At 67.1% G+C, this 12,826-nt stretch overlaps 3 protein-coding genes across 4 annotated transcripts; 2 read left to right on the forward strand and 1 right to left on the reverse strand.

Annotated features, from left to right (window-relative positions):
• Positions 1-565: 565 nt before the first annotated feature.
• Positions 566-4,270, forward strand: LOC125183762 (tubulin alpha-5 chain-like). Its single transcript, XM_066999435.1, has 4 exons — positions 566-820; positions 2,492-2,714; positions 2,889-3,037; positions 3,219-4,270. Exons 1-4 carry the CDS (start codon positions 581-583, stop codon positions 4,188-4,190), a joined length of 1,584 nt encoding a protein of 527 aa, XP_066855536.1. The 5' UTR covers positions 566-580; the 3' UTR covers positions 4,191-4,270.
• Positions 4,271-6,343: 2,073 nt separating this feature from the next.
• On the forward strand, positions 6,344-9,750 carry LOC136791098 (tubulin alpha-5 chain). The gene is made up of 4 exons (XM_066999434.1): positions 6,344-6,484; positions 7,686-7,908; positions 8,350-8,498; positions 8,699-9,750. Exons 1-4 carry the CDS (start codon positions 6,347-6,349, stop codon positions 9,668-9,670), a joined length of 1,482 nt encoding a protein of 493 aa, XP_066855535.1. The 5' UTR covers positions 6,344-6,346; the 3' UTR covers positions 9,671-9,750.
• Positions 9,751-10,983: 1,233 nt separating this feature from the next.
• Positions 10,984-12,790, reverse strand: STK16 (serine/threonine kinase 16). 2 transcript variants are annotated; one of them, XM_066999443.1, is made up of 7 exons: positions 12,634-12,790; positions 12,252-12,471; positions 12,041-12,174; positions 11,830-11,950; positions 11,630-11,725; positions 11,436-11,557; positions 10,984-11,357 (listed from the first exon to the last, which is right to left on the reverse strand). In XM_066999443.1, the coding sequence occupies exons 1-7, from the start codon at positions 12,717-12,719 to the stop codon at positions 11,219-11,221; spliced, it is 918 nt and encodes a 305-aa protein (XP_066855544.1). In that variant the 5' UTR covers positions 12,720-12,790; the 3' UTR covers positions 10,984-11,218. The 2 variants fall into 2 exon arrangements, with proteins under 2 accessions (XP_066855544.1, XP_066855545.1); XM_066999444.1 differs by having other exon boundaries at positions 12,706-12,782.
• Positions 12,791-12,826: the final 36 nt, after the last annotated feature.

A 12,826-nucleotide genomic window follows, 5' to 3' on the forward strand; every position in this document is an offset into this window, starting at 1 on the left:
TCAAAGGACATTTATAGCACAGGAGATTTGGGCGTTTCCAGAGCCATACGGTCGCCACAGCGCCCTGCTCAGCTCCGGCAGTGCTCACAACCAGGGGTATCTGTGGAAAAACGCCTCTTTCTGCTGGCTTGACGAAGCCCACCTTGATCATTTGGCTCGGCCATTTCAGCAGGGCTCAGGATGTGCTGCTCAGGCACAGCCGTACCGCTGCCTCCAGCCACTCGGCACGCCTTCATCAGCGAAGGTGGCACCTTCCAGGTGACTCAGGCACAAAGAAGGACCCTTGTGAGAGGGTGATTTACGTCCAGCCTTCAGCTTTCAGCGTGAGCTGAGAGATGACGGCGCCTTTCAGTGAAAACTCATTAAGCCAGAGGCAGGGCTGGCTCTGCATCGCGGTGGATGCTGCAAATATTTGGCGGGGGGTAGGACGGAGCAGCCATCACTGAATCACAGCAATGAAAAGTCCCAGCGGGTACCCCCCCTTGAGGTTACTGGAAGCCCCCCTGCCGGGACCAGCCCGTGCGGGTGCAGGAGCAGCCTCGCAGCCCTCCTGTGCCCCCTGCCAGGCGGGGAGCTGGCGATGCCGCCCCTCGGTGGCCCTGCCTCCGCGCCCAGCCTCACCTACGCAAACTCCAGCGAAATACAGGCGATGCATGCGAATTTATGCAAAGGCTGCGGGCGGGGCCGCCCGCCCCGAGCCCACGGTGCCGCCCCCGGTATAAGGCGGCGGCGCGGCCGGGCCGGGCGTGCGGAGCTGCGGCAGCCCCGGGAGAGGCGGTGCGGAGCGGTGCGGAGCGGTGCGGAGCGGAGCGGCAGCATGGTGAGTGCTGGGGCGCCCCGAGGTGCCGGGCAGCCCGGGCAGGGCCCCCCCGGGGTGTCCGGGCATTGGCCGGGGGGGTCCCGCACCCGACGCGCCCCCCCTGCCCCTGCCGGGTTTCAGCCTTTGCCCAGCTTCTGCTCGCACCCAGGCGCTCGGCGGCTCCTCGGAGCACCCCCTGCAGCCGTGTGAGCTGCTGGCGTCTGGCGGCTCCTGGGCGAGGCGCGGGGAGACCTGCGTTTTGGCCGAACCCGTCACCGCGCCTCCTTCTCCGTCCTCTGACAGCCCCTGCTCCCACGGCGTGAGGGCTTTGTGCCCGCTCTGCCGGGCTCCCGGACTGCAACCCCGCAGCCGAGCTCTGGGATCTTCGCCCCCCGCCCTGCTGCCGTGGTGCCAGCTCCGGCTCTGGAGAGCATCGGGGTGCCCCGGCGCCCTGCCTGCTGCCCCAGGCCTGTCGGGGAGGGAAGGCAGAGCGAGGAGCCCTGTCCTGTGTCTTTCTTCTGGCCATCCCAGGGTGCTCACAGCAGCGCTGGCTGCACGCTTCTGCTGGGGGTCCTGGACTTTCCTCCCCGTTGGCTCGTTGTGATACCAAACCTCTACAGACCTGCTGGGGGGGACAGGGGAACTCCTCGGTCCTCAGCTTTGGGAAGGAAGGAGAGATGGACTTCTGGTCCTCACGAAGGGTACCAAGGCTTACCCCTGTCACTGCAGCCTCAGGAGAGCAGCTCAGAAAGCTCCCCAGATGCACAGAGCCAGGGCGTGCGTGCCGTGACCCGCACAGCCTCCCCGGGCGGCCGTCGCTGCCGTACCCCTGCGCACAAAATGGCTCCAGCGCCTTCCTGCCAGCTGACTCACAGCGGGGCACTGGCTGCTCTGGAAATCCGGTCTGGTTTGGATGCTCCTCTGCCTCGGCTGTGCCTGATGACGCATCCAACCGTTGGCAACAACAGGACCGAGGCACCGGGCGTTTTGGTGCTCGTCGAGAGGGCTGCAGCTTCTGCGGTGCCTCACCTGGAGGGAAGGAGGCTGCAGGACTGACCTCAGCCGCACTTTCCCTGGGGCACTGCGCTGTAGGGGACCCTCCTGCATCAGCCCTTCAGCTCAGCTGCAAACTGAGCTAACGCCTCCCACTCCAGAGCTAATTTAGGGAAGCGGAGCCTCCGAGCATGGCAACCATTCACTGCTGCAAATTCCCCCCGTGCTGGGCTTCCGTTCCCAACGCCGCCACCCCCCAGCTCTGGGGTCCGGGCGGTGCTGTGCCACCTCAGCCCGCAGCCCTGCTGTAGGTGCAGCAGATGGCCAGGGGCATGGCAGCTGCCGCGGGACCCCAGCCTCAGCTGCATGAGCGCTCATGCAATGGGGAAGGTGCTCCCTGGGTGCTGCCAGGGCTTCTGGATGGGGCAGAGCAGGGAACGTGCTGGCCTGGTGTCCCCGGCTCCAGCAGATGGGTCTCCATCCCCCCCAGGTGGGCAGTGCGGCGACGGGAGACAGAGCATGGGGTTTTGGTCAGGTCAGCGGGCTGGGATGAAGGCACTGCGCTGTAGGGCAGTGTGATATGAACAAGCTCGCAAGGCTGCCCTGTGCTGAGCACAGGGCTCCTGTGGGCACCTCGATGCCTGCAGCAGCTCCATCGTGGTCCCTGCTGACCTCTGTCCCATGCCTCCCCCTCCCCAGCGCGAGTGCATCTCCGTCCACGTCGGCCAGGCCGGCGTCCAGATGGGCAACACGTGCTGGGAGCTGTACTGCCTGGAGCACGGCATCCAGCCCGACGGGCAGATGCCCAGCGACAAGACCATCGGCGGGGGGGACGACTCCTTCACCACCTTCTTCTGCGAGACCGGCGCCGGGAAGCACGTCCCGCGGGCCATCTTCGTGGACCTGGAGCCCACCGTGATCGGTGAGCGCCGGGGCAGGGCTGTGCGCGGCATGGGGGACAGCCACTGACTGCTCTCCTGTTCCTGTCTGCACGCCCCAGGTGGGCAGTGAGGGTGGTCACTAGTGCTAGGAGTAACCCAGCGTGTCTCCTGCCACCTTTCCCCACGGCCTCTGATATTGTGCTAACCTCTCCTAGATGAGGTTCGGGGAGGAGTCTACCGGCAGCTCTTCCACCCCGAGCAGATGATCACCGGCAAGGAGGACGCTGCCAACAACTACGCCCGCGGGCACTACACCATCGGCAAGGAGATCATCGACCAAGTGCTGGACAGGATCCGGAAGCTGGTGGGTAACTGCTGCTGGGGACGTGTCCCCTGGGCTGGGATCCGTCACTGCGGTGGAGGTGGGAGCGTGCAGCAGGCCCTGCTGTGCCCTGGGAGGGGTCTGCATTAGCCCAAGTGAAACTCAGAAACTTCCCTCCAGCAAAGTCAGTGCGTGGAAGACTCTCACTCGTCTCTCCCTGCAGGCTGACCAGTGCACGGGCCTCCAGGGCTTCCTCGTGTTTCGCAGCTTCGGAGGCGGCACCGGCTCTGGATTCACCTCCCTGCTGATGGAGCGACTCTCTGTTGACTACGGCAAGAAGTCCAAGCTCGAGTTCTCCATCTACCCTGCCCCACAGGTCTCCACCGCCGTGGTGGAGCCCTACAACTCCATCCTCACCACGCACAGTACTTTAGAGCACTCGGACTGTGCCTTCATGGTGGACAACGAGGCCATCTACGACATCTGCCGCAGGAACCTGGACATCGAGCGCCCGACCTACACCAACCTCAACCGCCTCATCAGCCAGGTCGTCTCCTCCATCACCGCCTCGTTGAGGTTTGACGGGGCCCTGAACGTCGACCTGACCGAGTTCCAGACCAACCTGGTGCCCTACCCTCGCATCCACTTCCCCTTGGCCACCTACGCCCCGGTTGTTTCGGCCGAGAGGGCATATCACGAGCAGCTGTCGGTGGCCGAGATCACCAACTCGTGCTTCGAGCCGGCCAACCAGATGGTGAAGTGCGACCCTCGGCACGGCAAGTACATGGCGTGCTGCCTGCTGTACCGCGGGGACGTGGTGCCCAAGGACGTCAACGCCGCCATCGCCACCATCAAGACCAAGCGCAGCATCCAGTTCGTGGACTGGTGCCCCACGGGCTTCAAGGTGGGCATCAACTACCAGCCGCCCACCGTGGTGCCGGGGGGGGACCTGGCCAAGGTGCAGCGCGCCGTCTGCATGCTGAGCAACACCACGGCCATCGCCGAGGCCTGGGCTCGCCTCGACCACAAGTTCGACCTGATGTACGCCAAGCGCGCCTTCGTGCACTGGTACGTGGGCGAGGGCATGGAGGAGGGCGAGTTCTCCGAGGCGCGCGAGGACATGGCTGCCCTGGAGAAGGATTACGAGGAGGTGGGCCTGGACTCCTACGAGGACGAAGAGGAGGGCGAGGAGTAGAGACGCCGCGGCCCAAGGGGACCTTGCTCCTTCTCCCGTGTCTCCTGCGGGAACCCTTTGCAATAAACCGTTTGAGAGCCTCCGTGTCTCCCAGTAATCCCCCGGCTGCAGTGGTTTCTTGCCGGGTCAGGTGTGTGGTGAGCGCTGCTGCTGCTGCTGCTGCTGCTGCTGCTGCTGCTGCTGCTATGCTTCCTCCCTGCTCTGCTCCTGCTCCTGTTTCAGCTCGCTCCCCACACAGGCAGGAGCCCCATACCTGGGGGAGGAGGAGAGGACACACAGCATGTTCTGGTTAAAAACCCAGCCATGTCCAGCAAAGGGATCAGGAGGAAACCTGATGCTGTGATGGGAGAGAAACCTAGCTCTGTTCCTGAATTCAAAGGGCAAGGAAGAAGAGGGAAATGTCTCCCCTTGGAGCAGCCTGCAATAGTTTTGAGTCTTCTCAGTGTGCTCTTGGTCTCTGTGAGCAGGGATTTGGGAAGGCACCCCAGGAGGCTGAACTCAACTGGAAAGAAGGGTTAAAGTAGGAACAGCCTGGCCATCGCTTGTTCTTGTGCTGGAGCTGATGCCAGAGGGTTTCAAAGGAGCCCCCATGACTTTTGGTTCCATTTTATGCCTCTCCTATGGTAGCTTCTGGGGATGCCATAGGCACATCCTGGTGGAGCAGCTCCCTTCTTCCCTCTTTGTCAGGACAGGGCAGTGCTGCTGCCAGCCCTTCCCTCACACCCACGGGCTCTGGCAGTGCCTGTGCCTGCTCCCAGCCTGACTCTGCCACTGGCACCACGCTGAGACCTCTCCCTGTGCTGCCTGGTGCCCGAACGTCCAGACCTCGTCTCCTTCCTCCAGCTGCAAATGGGAGATTTGTGTTACCCGTTATCCAGCATGCTGGGGCCGGAGATTAATTTTCCCTGCTTAACGCTTATGCTCCAGCTATGCTGACCCCCGGGGGCTGTCCTCCGCTGCTCTCCTGCTCCCGGCATGCACCCGTGTCCGCTGGAGGGGAAAGTGTGAGCCAGCAGCGGGCCGCACCGATTCCTGGAGCGGGGCCAGGCGCATGTCCCAGTGCGCAGGGCAGCTCCGTGGCTCCTGGCGCCGTTCCCCGTGTCCGGAGCGCCGGGCTCAGACTGAGCGGTGCCGGCCGCTGCGCCAGGGCAGGAGCTGCTGCCCCTCGTGCTGGGCACTGCTCCCCACAGCTCCTTGCCAAGGTCTGAGTGTGGGGCGAGGAAGGACCCTGCTCCTCCAGGAGTAATCCCACTGCATCGGTAACTCCTCCCCGTGCCTTCGGAGAGACCTGGCTGCTGCCAGGAGCACACAGGACACAACCACAGCTCCTGTTTTTTTTTTTTTATTATTTTCTGAAGGCTAGCCTGCACCCACTGCAGGGGGTACCCAGCAGTTTCTCCTGGCATGTTCCTAGGTAGCAGAGCCCCCGTCCCCAAGGGCAGGGAGTGCTGTGTGAGACCGCGTCCTGGCGGCAAGGACAGAGCCCTCTCCCTGCCGTGCTCAGTGCACAAGGCTGGAGTGCTGGGGTCTGCTTTTCCCCAGCCAGTGAGGCTGGCAGTGGCTCACACATCCCCAGCAGCAGCACCAGCCCTGGCCCCGGGGGGGCTGCACTCCCCCAGAGGGGTTTCTGTGTGTGCAGGCACGAGGAGTCACTTGGGTATCAACAAATGGGTGCAGCCACCCCTCCTTCCAGCCCCGCAGCCCAGACTGGCTGTGCCCTTCCGCAGTCTCAGCGGGTGCCCGGCGCTGCCTGCCTGTCCCCCCCCTCGGGGAACGGCAGCCCCTGGCCAGAGGATCCCCAAGTGCTGAGATGGCCGAGGGACGTTTTGGGGTACCCTGGTCTCCAGACCTGGTCCTCATCTCTCACTTGTTTCTCTTCTTTTCTCCTGCTCTAGGGACCCAGGTGCTGCAGCCCTGGAGTTCTTGGGGTAGGGGTGGGGGGGGTTAGCTCCCAGCAGAGCTTGGGGTGAGGGGGGGCTGGTGGCAGAGCAGGTATGGGGCTGCTGTACCCTGTCCCGTGGCTGAGCCCTGCCTCCTGGTGCCCACGGCCCCGGCACCCTGGGGTCCTCCCCCCCCCCCCCCAGTGCGCAGGGACCCAGGCAGGCTCCCGCCGCCCCGGGGGAGCTTCCCCCCGCCCCGCATGCAAATGTACCCAAATGAGGGGGGCGTGGCGGCACCAGACCCCTCCCCGCTATAAGAAGTTCGCTGCGGCGGGGATTGCAGCAGCCGCAGCTCCACACCGAGCCCCGCCGCACCGAGCCGCCGGGACAGCCCGGGCCCCCCCCCGCAGCATGGTGAGTGCGCTCCGGGCACCGGGCACCGGGCACGGCGGGGGGGGCGCCCCGGTAGCGGCGGGGGGCACGGCGGAGCCACCGCGACGCGCCCCCTCCTTCCCTACCGTGACCTTGGGCAGCCCCACCGGGCCCTGCCTGGGGGCAGCCGCCCCCCGCCGCCCCGGTGTCCCCCCGGTGTCCCCCCGGCCCCGTCCCCGCTGCCCCCGCGGGGGGGGGGGCGCCGGTTTGGGGGGGGGTGGCCGCGACCCCTCCGGTGGCGCCCGGTGCGCGGTGGCCGCGGACGGACGGGGACAGGTGCCGGGGGGAGGCGGCAGCCGGGCACCGGGGCGGGGGGGCTCGGCTCGGTTCCCCCCCCGCTGCACCGGGGGGTCCCCGTCGGGGCTGGGAGCGGGGGGCTCGCCCCGTCCCGTCCCGTGCCGTCCCGTCCCGCGGGGACTCTGGCGGCGGCGGTGCGGGCAGGGGCCGCTGGCCAAAGCGGGCGACCGCCCGCGCCCTGTCCCGGGGGCCCGGGGCTATATTTAGAGTCCCGGCGGGGGACGGGGCCGTGCCAGCAGCCGCAGCGCCATGCCCCGGGCCGGCCCCGCTGCCCTTCGGCCCCGGCCCCCCCGGCACCCCGGGGCCTGGAGCCCTTCGCCCTCCCCGGGGTGCCCGCGGCGGTGCCGCACCGTCCCCGTCCCCAGCACGGTGCCAGAGCCGGGGCAGGGGTGCCAGGGACCACCGGCATGTCCCCTGCCCGCTGCCCACCCCAGGGCTTTGCAGCCTGGGGACGGGGCTGAGTGACCCCCGGGGGAGTCCCCGTGCTGCCCCCCTGTCCCAAAGCCCCCTGCCCAGCTCCGGAGCAGGAAAGTTTTGGGGCTCCCCCGTGCTGGCTGCGTCTCCGGGACAGGAATGTGCCCGCGTCAGCTCGTCGGGCTGCCACGACGTGGGGAAGGGGCTGAGGCTGCCGGGGCAGCCCGGGAGGCCCGAGGCAGCGTGTGCACGGCTGGCGGCACGCAGCGATGGCCGGGCCGCCGGGAGGGACGCCAGGTCCCAACCCGAGTGCAGCGAGGGCAGAGCGGGGCCGCTCGGCGGCACGTAGCTTGTGCAAGAGGAAGCGTGCTCCCCGGCGGGCGGCCGTGGGGCGCCGGCACCAGGCAGGGCCCCCCGTGGGGTGGGCCGGAGGGCGCCGTGCCAGGCTCTGACCCTGCCTCCCCCTCCCCAGCGCGAGTGCATCTCCGTCCACGTCGGCCAGGCCGGCGTCCAGATGGGCAACACGTGCTGGGAGCTGTACTGCCTGGAGCACGGCATCCAGCCCGACGGGCAGATGCCCAGCGACAAGACCATCGGCGGGGGGGACGACTCCTTCACCACCTTCTTCTGCGAGACCGGCGCCGGGAAGCACGTCCCGCGGGCCATCTTCGTGGACCTGGAGCCCACCGTGATCGGTGAGTGCTGGGGCAGGGCTGTGTGTGACACGGGGGGCAGCCCCGGGTGGGCAGCGAGCGGCTGCTGTGCGCTGCCGGCAGGGTGTCCTGCAACCCGTAACCGCAGGAGAAGCCACAAAGCTCCGCACTGGCTTTGTTACTGAAATGTCCTGGAGGCAGCGGTGCTGGTAGCCTCCGCTCTGCACGTGTGTGCGGAGAGAAACCAGCCCAACCGGCACAGCAGCTCCCACGGGTGGGAGAAGCCGAGCTCCTGCGCAGGGAGGTGGCAGCCACCTCCGTCTGGAGCAGAAACCTGCTGCCCGCGGTGGCCCCAGTGATATGCGGGTCCTGGGCTGTGCCCCGGGCAGGTGGAGCTGGGAGGAGGACGAGGGACGGGGCTCGCACCAGCCTGGCTGTTACCAGCAGCCTGCGCCAGGCTCAGCTCTCCCCGATCTCTCCTAGATGAGGTGCGGGCTGGGATCTACCGGCAGCTCTTCCACCCCGAGCAGCTCATCACCGGCAAGGAGGACGCTGCCAACAACTACGCCCGCGGGCACTACACCATCGGCAAGGAGATCATCGACCAAGTGCTGGACAGGATCCGGAAGCTGGTGGGTAACTGCTGCTGGGGACGTGTCCCCTGGGCTGGGCTGTGTCGTCCTGCTGGGGGTCAGAGCCCCCCTGTGCCCTGGGAGGGGTCTGCAGCTGCTCATGGCAGGGGTGGAGCAGGTCCTGAAGGACGTCTGGACAGGCAGGTGTTGATGGGGAGATCAGCAGCAGAGCAATCTCATGCTTCTCGCTCTCCCTGCAGGCTGACCAGTGCACGGGCCTCCAGGGCTTCCTCGTTTTTCATAGCTTTGGAGGCGGCACCGGCTCCGGATTCACCTCCCTGCTGATGGAGCGCCTCTCTGTTGACTACGGCAAGAAGTCCAAGCTCGAGTTCTCCATCTACCCTGCCCCACAGGTCTCCACCGCCGTGGTGGAGCCCTACAACTCCATCCTTACCACCCACACCACCCTGGAGCACTCGGACTGTGCCTTCATGGTGGACAACGAGGCCATCTACGACATCTGCCGCAGGAACCTGGACATCGAGCGCCCAACCTACACCAACCTCAACCGCCTCATCAGTCAGATCGTTTCATCCATCACCGCCTCGCTGAGGTTTGACGGGGCCCTGAACGTCGACCTGACCGAGTTCCAGACCAACCTGGTGCCCTACCCTCGCATCCACTTCCCCCTGGCCACCTACGCCCCCGTCATCTCTGCAGAGAAGGCCTACCACGAGCAGCTGTCGGTGGCCGAGATCACCAACTCGTGCTTCGAGCCGGCCAACCAGATGGTGAAGTGCGACCCTCGGCACGGCAAGTACATGGCATGCTGCCTGCTGTACCGCGGGGACGTGGTGCCCAAGGACGTCAACGCCGCCATCGCCACCATCAAGACCAAGCGCAGCATCCAGTTCGTGGACTGGTGCCCCACGGGCTTCAAGGTGGGCATCAACTACCAGCCGCCCACCGTGGTGCCGGGGGGGGACCTGGCCAAGGTGCAGCGCGCCGTCTGCATGCTGAGCAACACCACGGCCATCGCCGAGGCCTGGGCTCGCCTCGACCACAAGTTCGACCTGATGTACGCCAAGCGCGCCTTCGTGCACTGGTACGTGGGCGAGGGCATGGAGGAGGGCGAGTTCTCCGAGGCGCGCGAGGACATGGCTGCCCTGGAGAAGGATTACGAGGAGGTGGGCCTGGACTCCTACGAGGACGAAGAGGAGGGCGAGGAGTAGAGACGCCGCGGCCCAAGGGGACCTTGCTCCTTCTCCCGTGTCTCCTGCGGGAACCCTTTGCAATAAACCGTTTGAGAGCCTCCGTGTCTCCCAGTAACACCCCGGCTGCGTTGGTTTCTTGCCAGGTCAGGTGTGTGGTGAGCGCTGCTGCTGCTGCTGCTGCTGCTGCTATGCTTCCTCCCCGTGCTCTGCTCTTTCTCCTGTTTCAGCTCGCTCCCCACGCAAGTAAGTGTCCCCAGGGCCACAGCGCACGTCCCGCACTGCTCCCTGGTCCAGGCAGGGTGGGTACCGCTTCCTCCTGTGGATGGCCCTGCTTCGCACCTGGAGCCCAAAGGAGCACATTCAGCCAGAGCAACAAAACATCTGTGGCTGCTGAGAAATCTCGCCACGTGCAGCCAGTGGGGTAGGTGGGCTGGGCTGGAAGGAGTGTGTTGGGAGCGGAGGGAGCAGCCCCGCGCCCCTGCCCCTGCAGCCACAGCATGGGGCGAGGGGCGTGCCCAAGCTCTGCGGTGCATCGGGTGCACCCTGCGAGGGCACCCAGCCTGTGAATCCCTGTGGCTGCTGTACTGCCGTGTTGTGGTGGAGGATTAAAGGAGGAGAACGCTCCCTGTGGAAACCACTTGGATGCATTGTTTATTTTTCCCCCCCCCCGCCTGCGGGCATTGCACCTGCTGTGTGTCCCAGTGAGCCCTCCCAGCTGCTAGGCTGCGGGTGCTCGTCGCGCTGGGGTGTTTGCAGAGCAGGCCCTGCTGTCCCAGAGCTGTCCTTGTCCCATAAAGCTGGGCTGCTGCTCCTTCTGCCCATTCCCTGCCCTGTGCTTACACTGTGCTGAGCCCCCTTCTCCTGCTGGTGCTGCCTCGGAGGGCCTGCACTGCAGTGCCCAGCCCCAGCTGTAGATGGGAGATTTGTGTTAACTCTCATCCATCAGGCACGCTGGGGCCGGAGATTAATTTTCCCTGCTTAATGCTAATGCTGTGGCTGTGCCGACCCACCAGGGCTGTCCTCCCGTGCCCTTCCCCTCCGGCAGCGCTAGGCTGCAGGCTCTGGCTGCCTGCTCACCCCATGCCCCGGCAGGAACAGGGACACCATCCACACCTCTGCAATAAAGAACATCTTTTACTCAAAACACAAGGCAACGTAGGCGCTGAGGGCGGCGGTGAAGCAGGCACCAGGTCTCGCCTGCCCCCTGCCTCACTCCAGCACCAGGCTGGGCCCCGACCACGGCTCTGCCCTGGGCAGGAGTGCCCCCTTGGGGTGCCGTGCTGGACACCCTGCTCCTCTGTAAGCGCCTGTGTTTAGCAGCAGGTCGTGTGTACCAGTCCTGGGGCTCAGCCCTGGGCTGTGCGAGCCCCCAGCAACAGCGTTTGGGGCACAAACCCCCAGCACACAGCCCCAAAGGCCACGCTCCAAGTCCAACACACCTCCGGCACGGAGCAGCTCTCCCCCAGGTGCAGAAATCCCCTCTGAAATAAGCCCTGCAGGGAAGCAGGGCCGAGGGCAGCTGCTCTTCTCCCGGCTCGGCCTGTGTCGCCGCGGGGTGGGACGGGCTCAGATGCACGTGGTGACCTGGCCGGCCGGCGCGGGCTGCAGCCCCTCCAGCTGCTGCAGGACCTCGTCGATGCTGGGCCGCTCCTGGGGGTTCACCGTCATCATGGAGGAGAGCAGGCGGCGCAGGGCGGCCGAGTACCTGCGGGGAGAGAGGGAGAGGGGTCAGCATGGCCCTGCCACGGGGAGCTGGGCCCGGCCCCCCACCCTGGTGCCTCACCTGGAAGATGGGGGCACGGCGATGGGGTTCTGCACCGCCAGAGCAACGCTGTCACCCTTCTGGAAGACCATGTCGTAGGGGCCCTCCCCGAACATCATGCAGTACAGCACGCAGCCTAGGGACTGGAGCACGGTGGGGTCAGGGCAGCCCCCCCCAACATGGCATGGGGAGGAGGATGGGGGCCAGATCCTTACCCAAATATCCGTGCGCTCGTCTATGACGCACTGGCTGGGCACCGTGAAGAGCTCCGGGGCTCGGTAGGAGATGGTGCAGCGCTGGGCGGCCCAGTCCTGCAGAGAGGCAGAGGGGAGGGTGAGTGAAGCAACGAAGGGCTCGGGGCAGGGGTGGGCAGCGGGACGAGGCCCGGGGTGCTCCCCCCCCACGGGGCACTCACCTGCACGGCCACGGCCTCCCGGGAGCTGGTGACTTCGATGCGGGCCCGGTTCATGGAGCCCAGGTCCATCAGCACGGGCCGGTCGTCCTCATCCAGCAGCACGTTGGTGGGTTTGAGGTCCCTGCGGGGGGGCAGGGGGAAATGTCGCCGGGCACCCTCCGGCCCCCCAGATGTCCACGTACCCGCCACGGGCAGGGCTGGCAGCCCCTACCTGTGCGCGTAGCCCTTGCTGTGGATGGCCTGCAGCCCGCAGCAGATGCCGTGGAGGATGAGGAGGACGCGCTGCTCCGGCATGAAGGCCCCTTTCTCTCGCAGCGCCTCCACCTCGCCCCAGAGGGTCCCCCCCTGCCGAAAGCAAGCGGCCGCTCGCCTCCACCGCCGCCCCACGCGGCGCGGGGCCGGGGGCTCCGCGCCCCCCTCACCTTGACGTAGGGCAGCAGCAGCCAGGCCTCGTGCTTGGCGCCCTTCTCCACCAGGCAGTGGGCCTCCAGCCGCAGGACGTTGGGGTGCCGCACGAGGCCGTGCATCTCCGCCTCGCGCAGGGCGGCCTGCCGGTCCTCCCCGTCGTGGCACACGATGCGCTTCAGGGCGTACAGCCGCCCGTCACGCAGCCCCTCCACCAGGTCCACGCAGCTGAAGCCCCTGCGGGGAGCCGAGCGCCGTTTGGGGCGGCCAGTCCCCGGGGAAGGGGAGCGGGGGGGGTGCCCGTTTTGGGGTACCCCCCCCCCGAACCCCCCCGGCCCCCTGCGGGCTCAGCGCCCCCCCCCCCCGCGCAGCCCCCCCCCCCCCCCCCCCGGTGCCCACCCCTCCGCCAGGCGGTGCAGCAGCAGGTAGCGCGCGCCCCCGAGGCTGACGGTGGCGCGCGAGCACACGCACAGCGCCTGCCCCATCGTCCGCGCGCGTCATCGCCGCGCGCCCCCGCGCGCCGCGCGTCACCCGCCGGGAGGGGGGGCGGGGCTTGGCGCGAGGGGCGGGGCCTAACGGGATGGGCGCGGCG

This window comes from Anser cygnoides, chromosome 6 (assembly GCF_040182565.1).
Source record: "Anser cygnoides isolate HZ-2024a breed goose chromosome 6, Taihu_goose_T2T_genome, whole genome shotgun sequence".
NCBI classification, from domain to species: domain Eukaryota; kingdom Metazoa; phylum Chordata; class Aves; order Anseriformes; family Anatidae; genus Anser; species Anser cygnoides.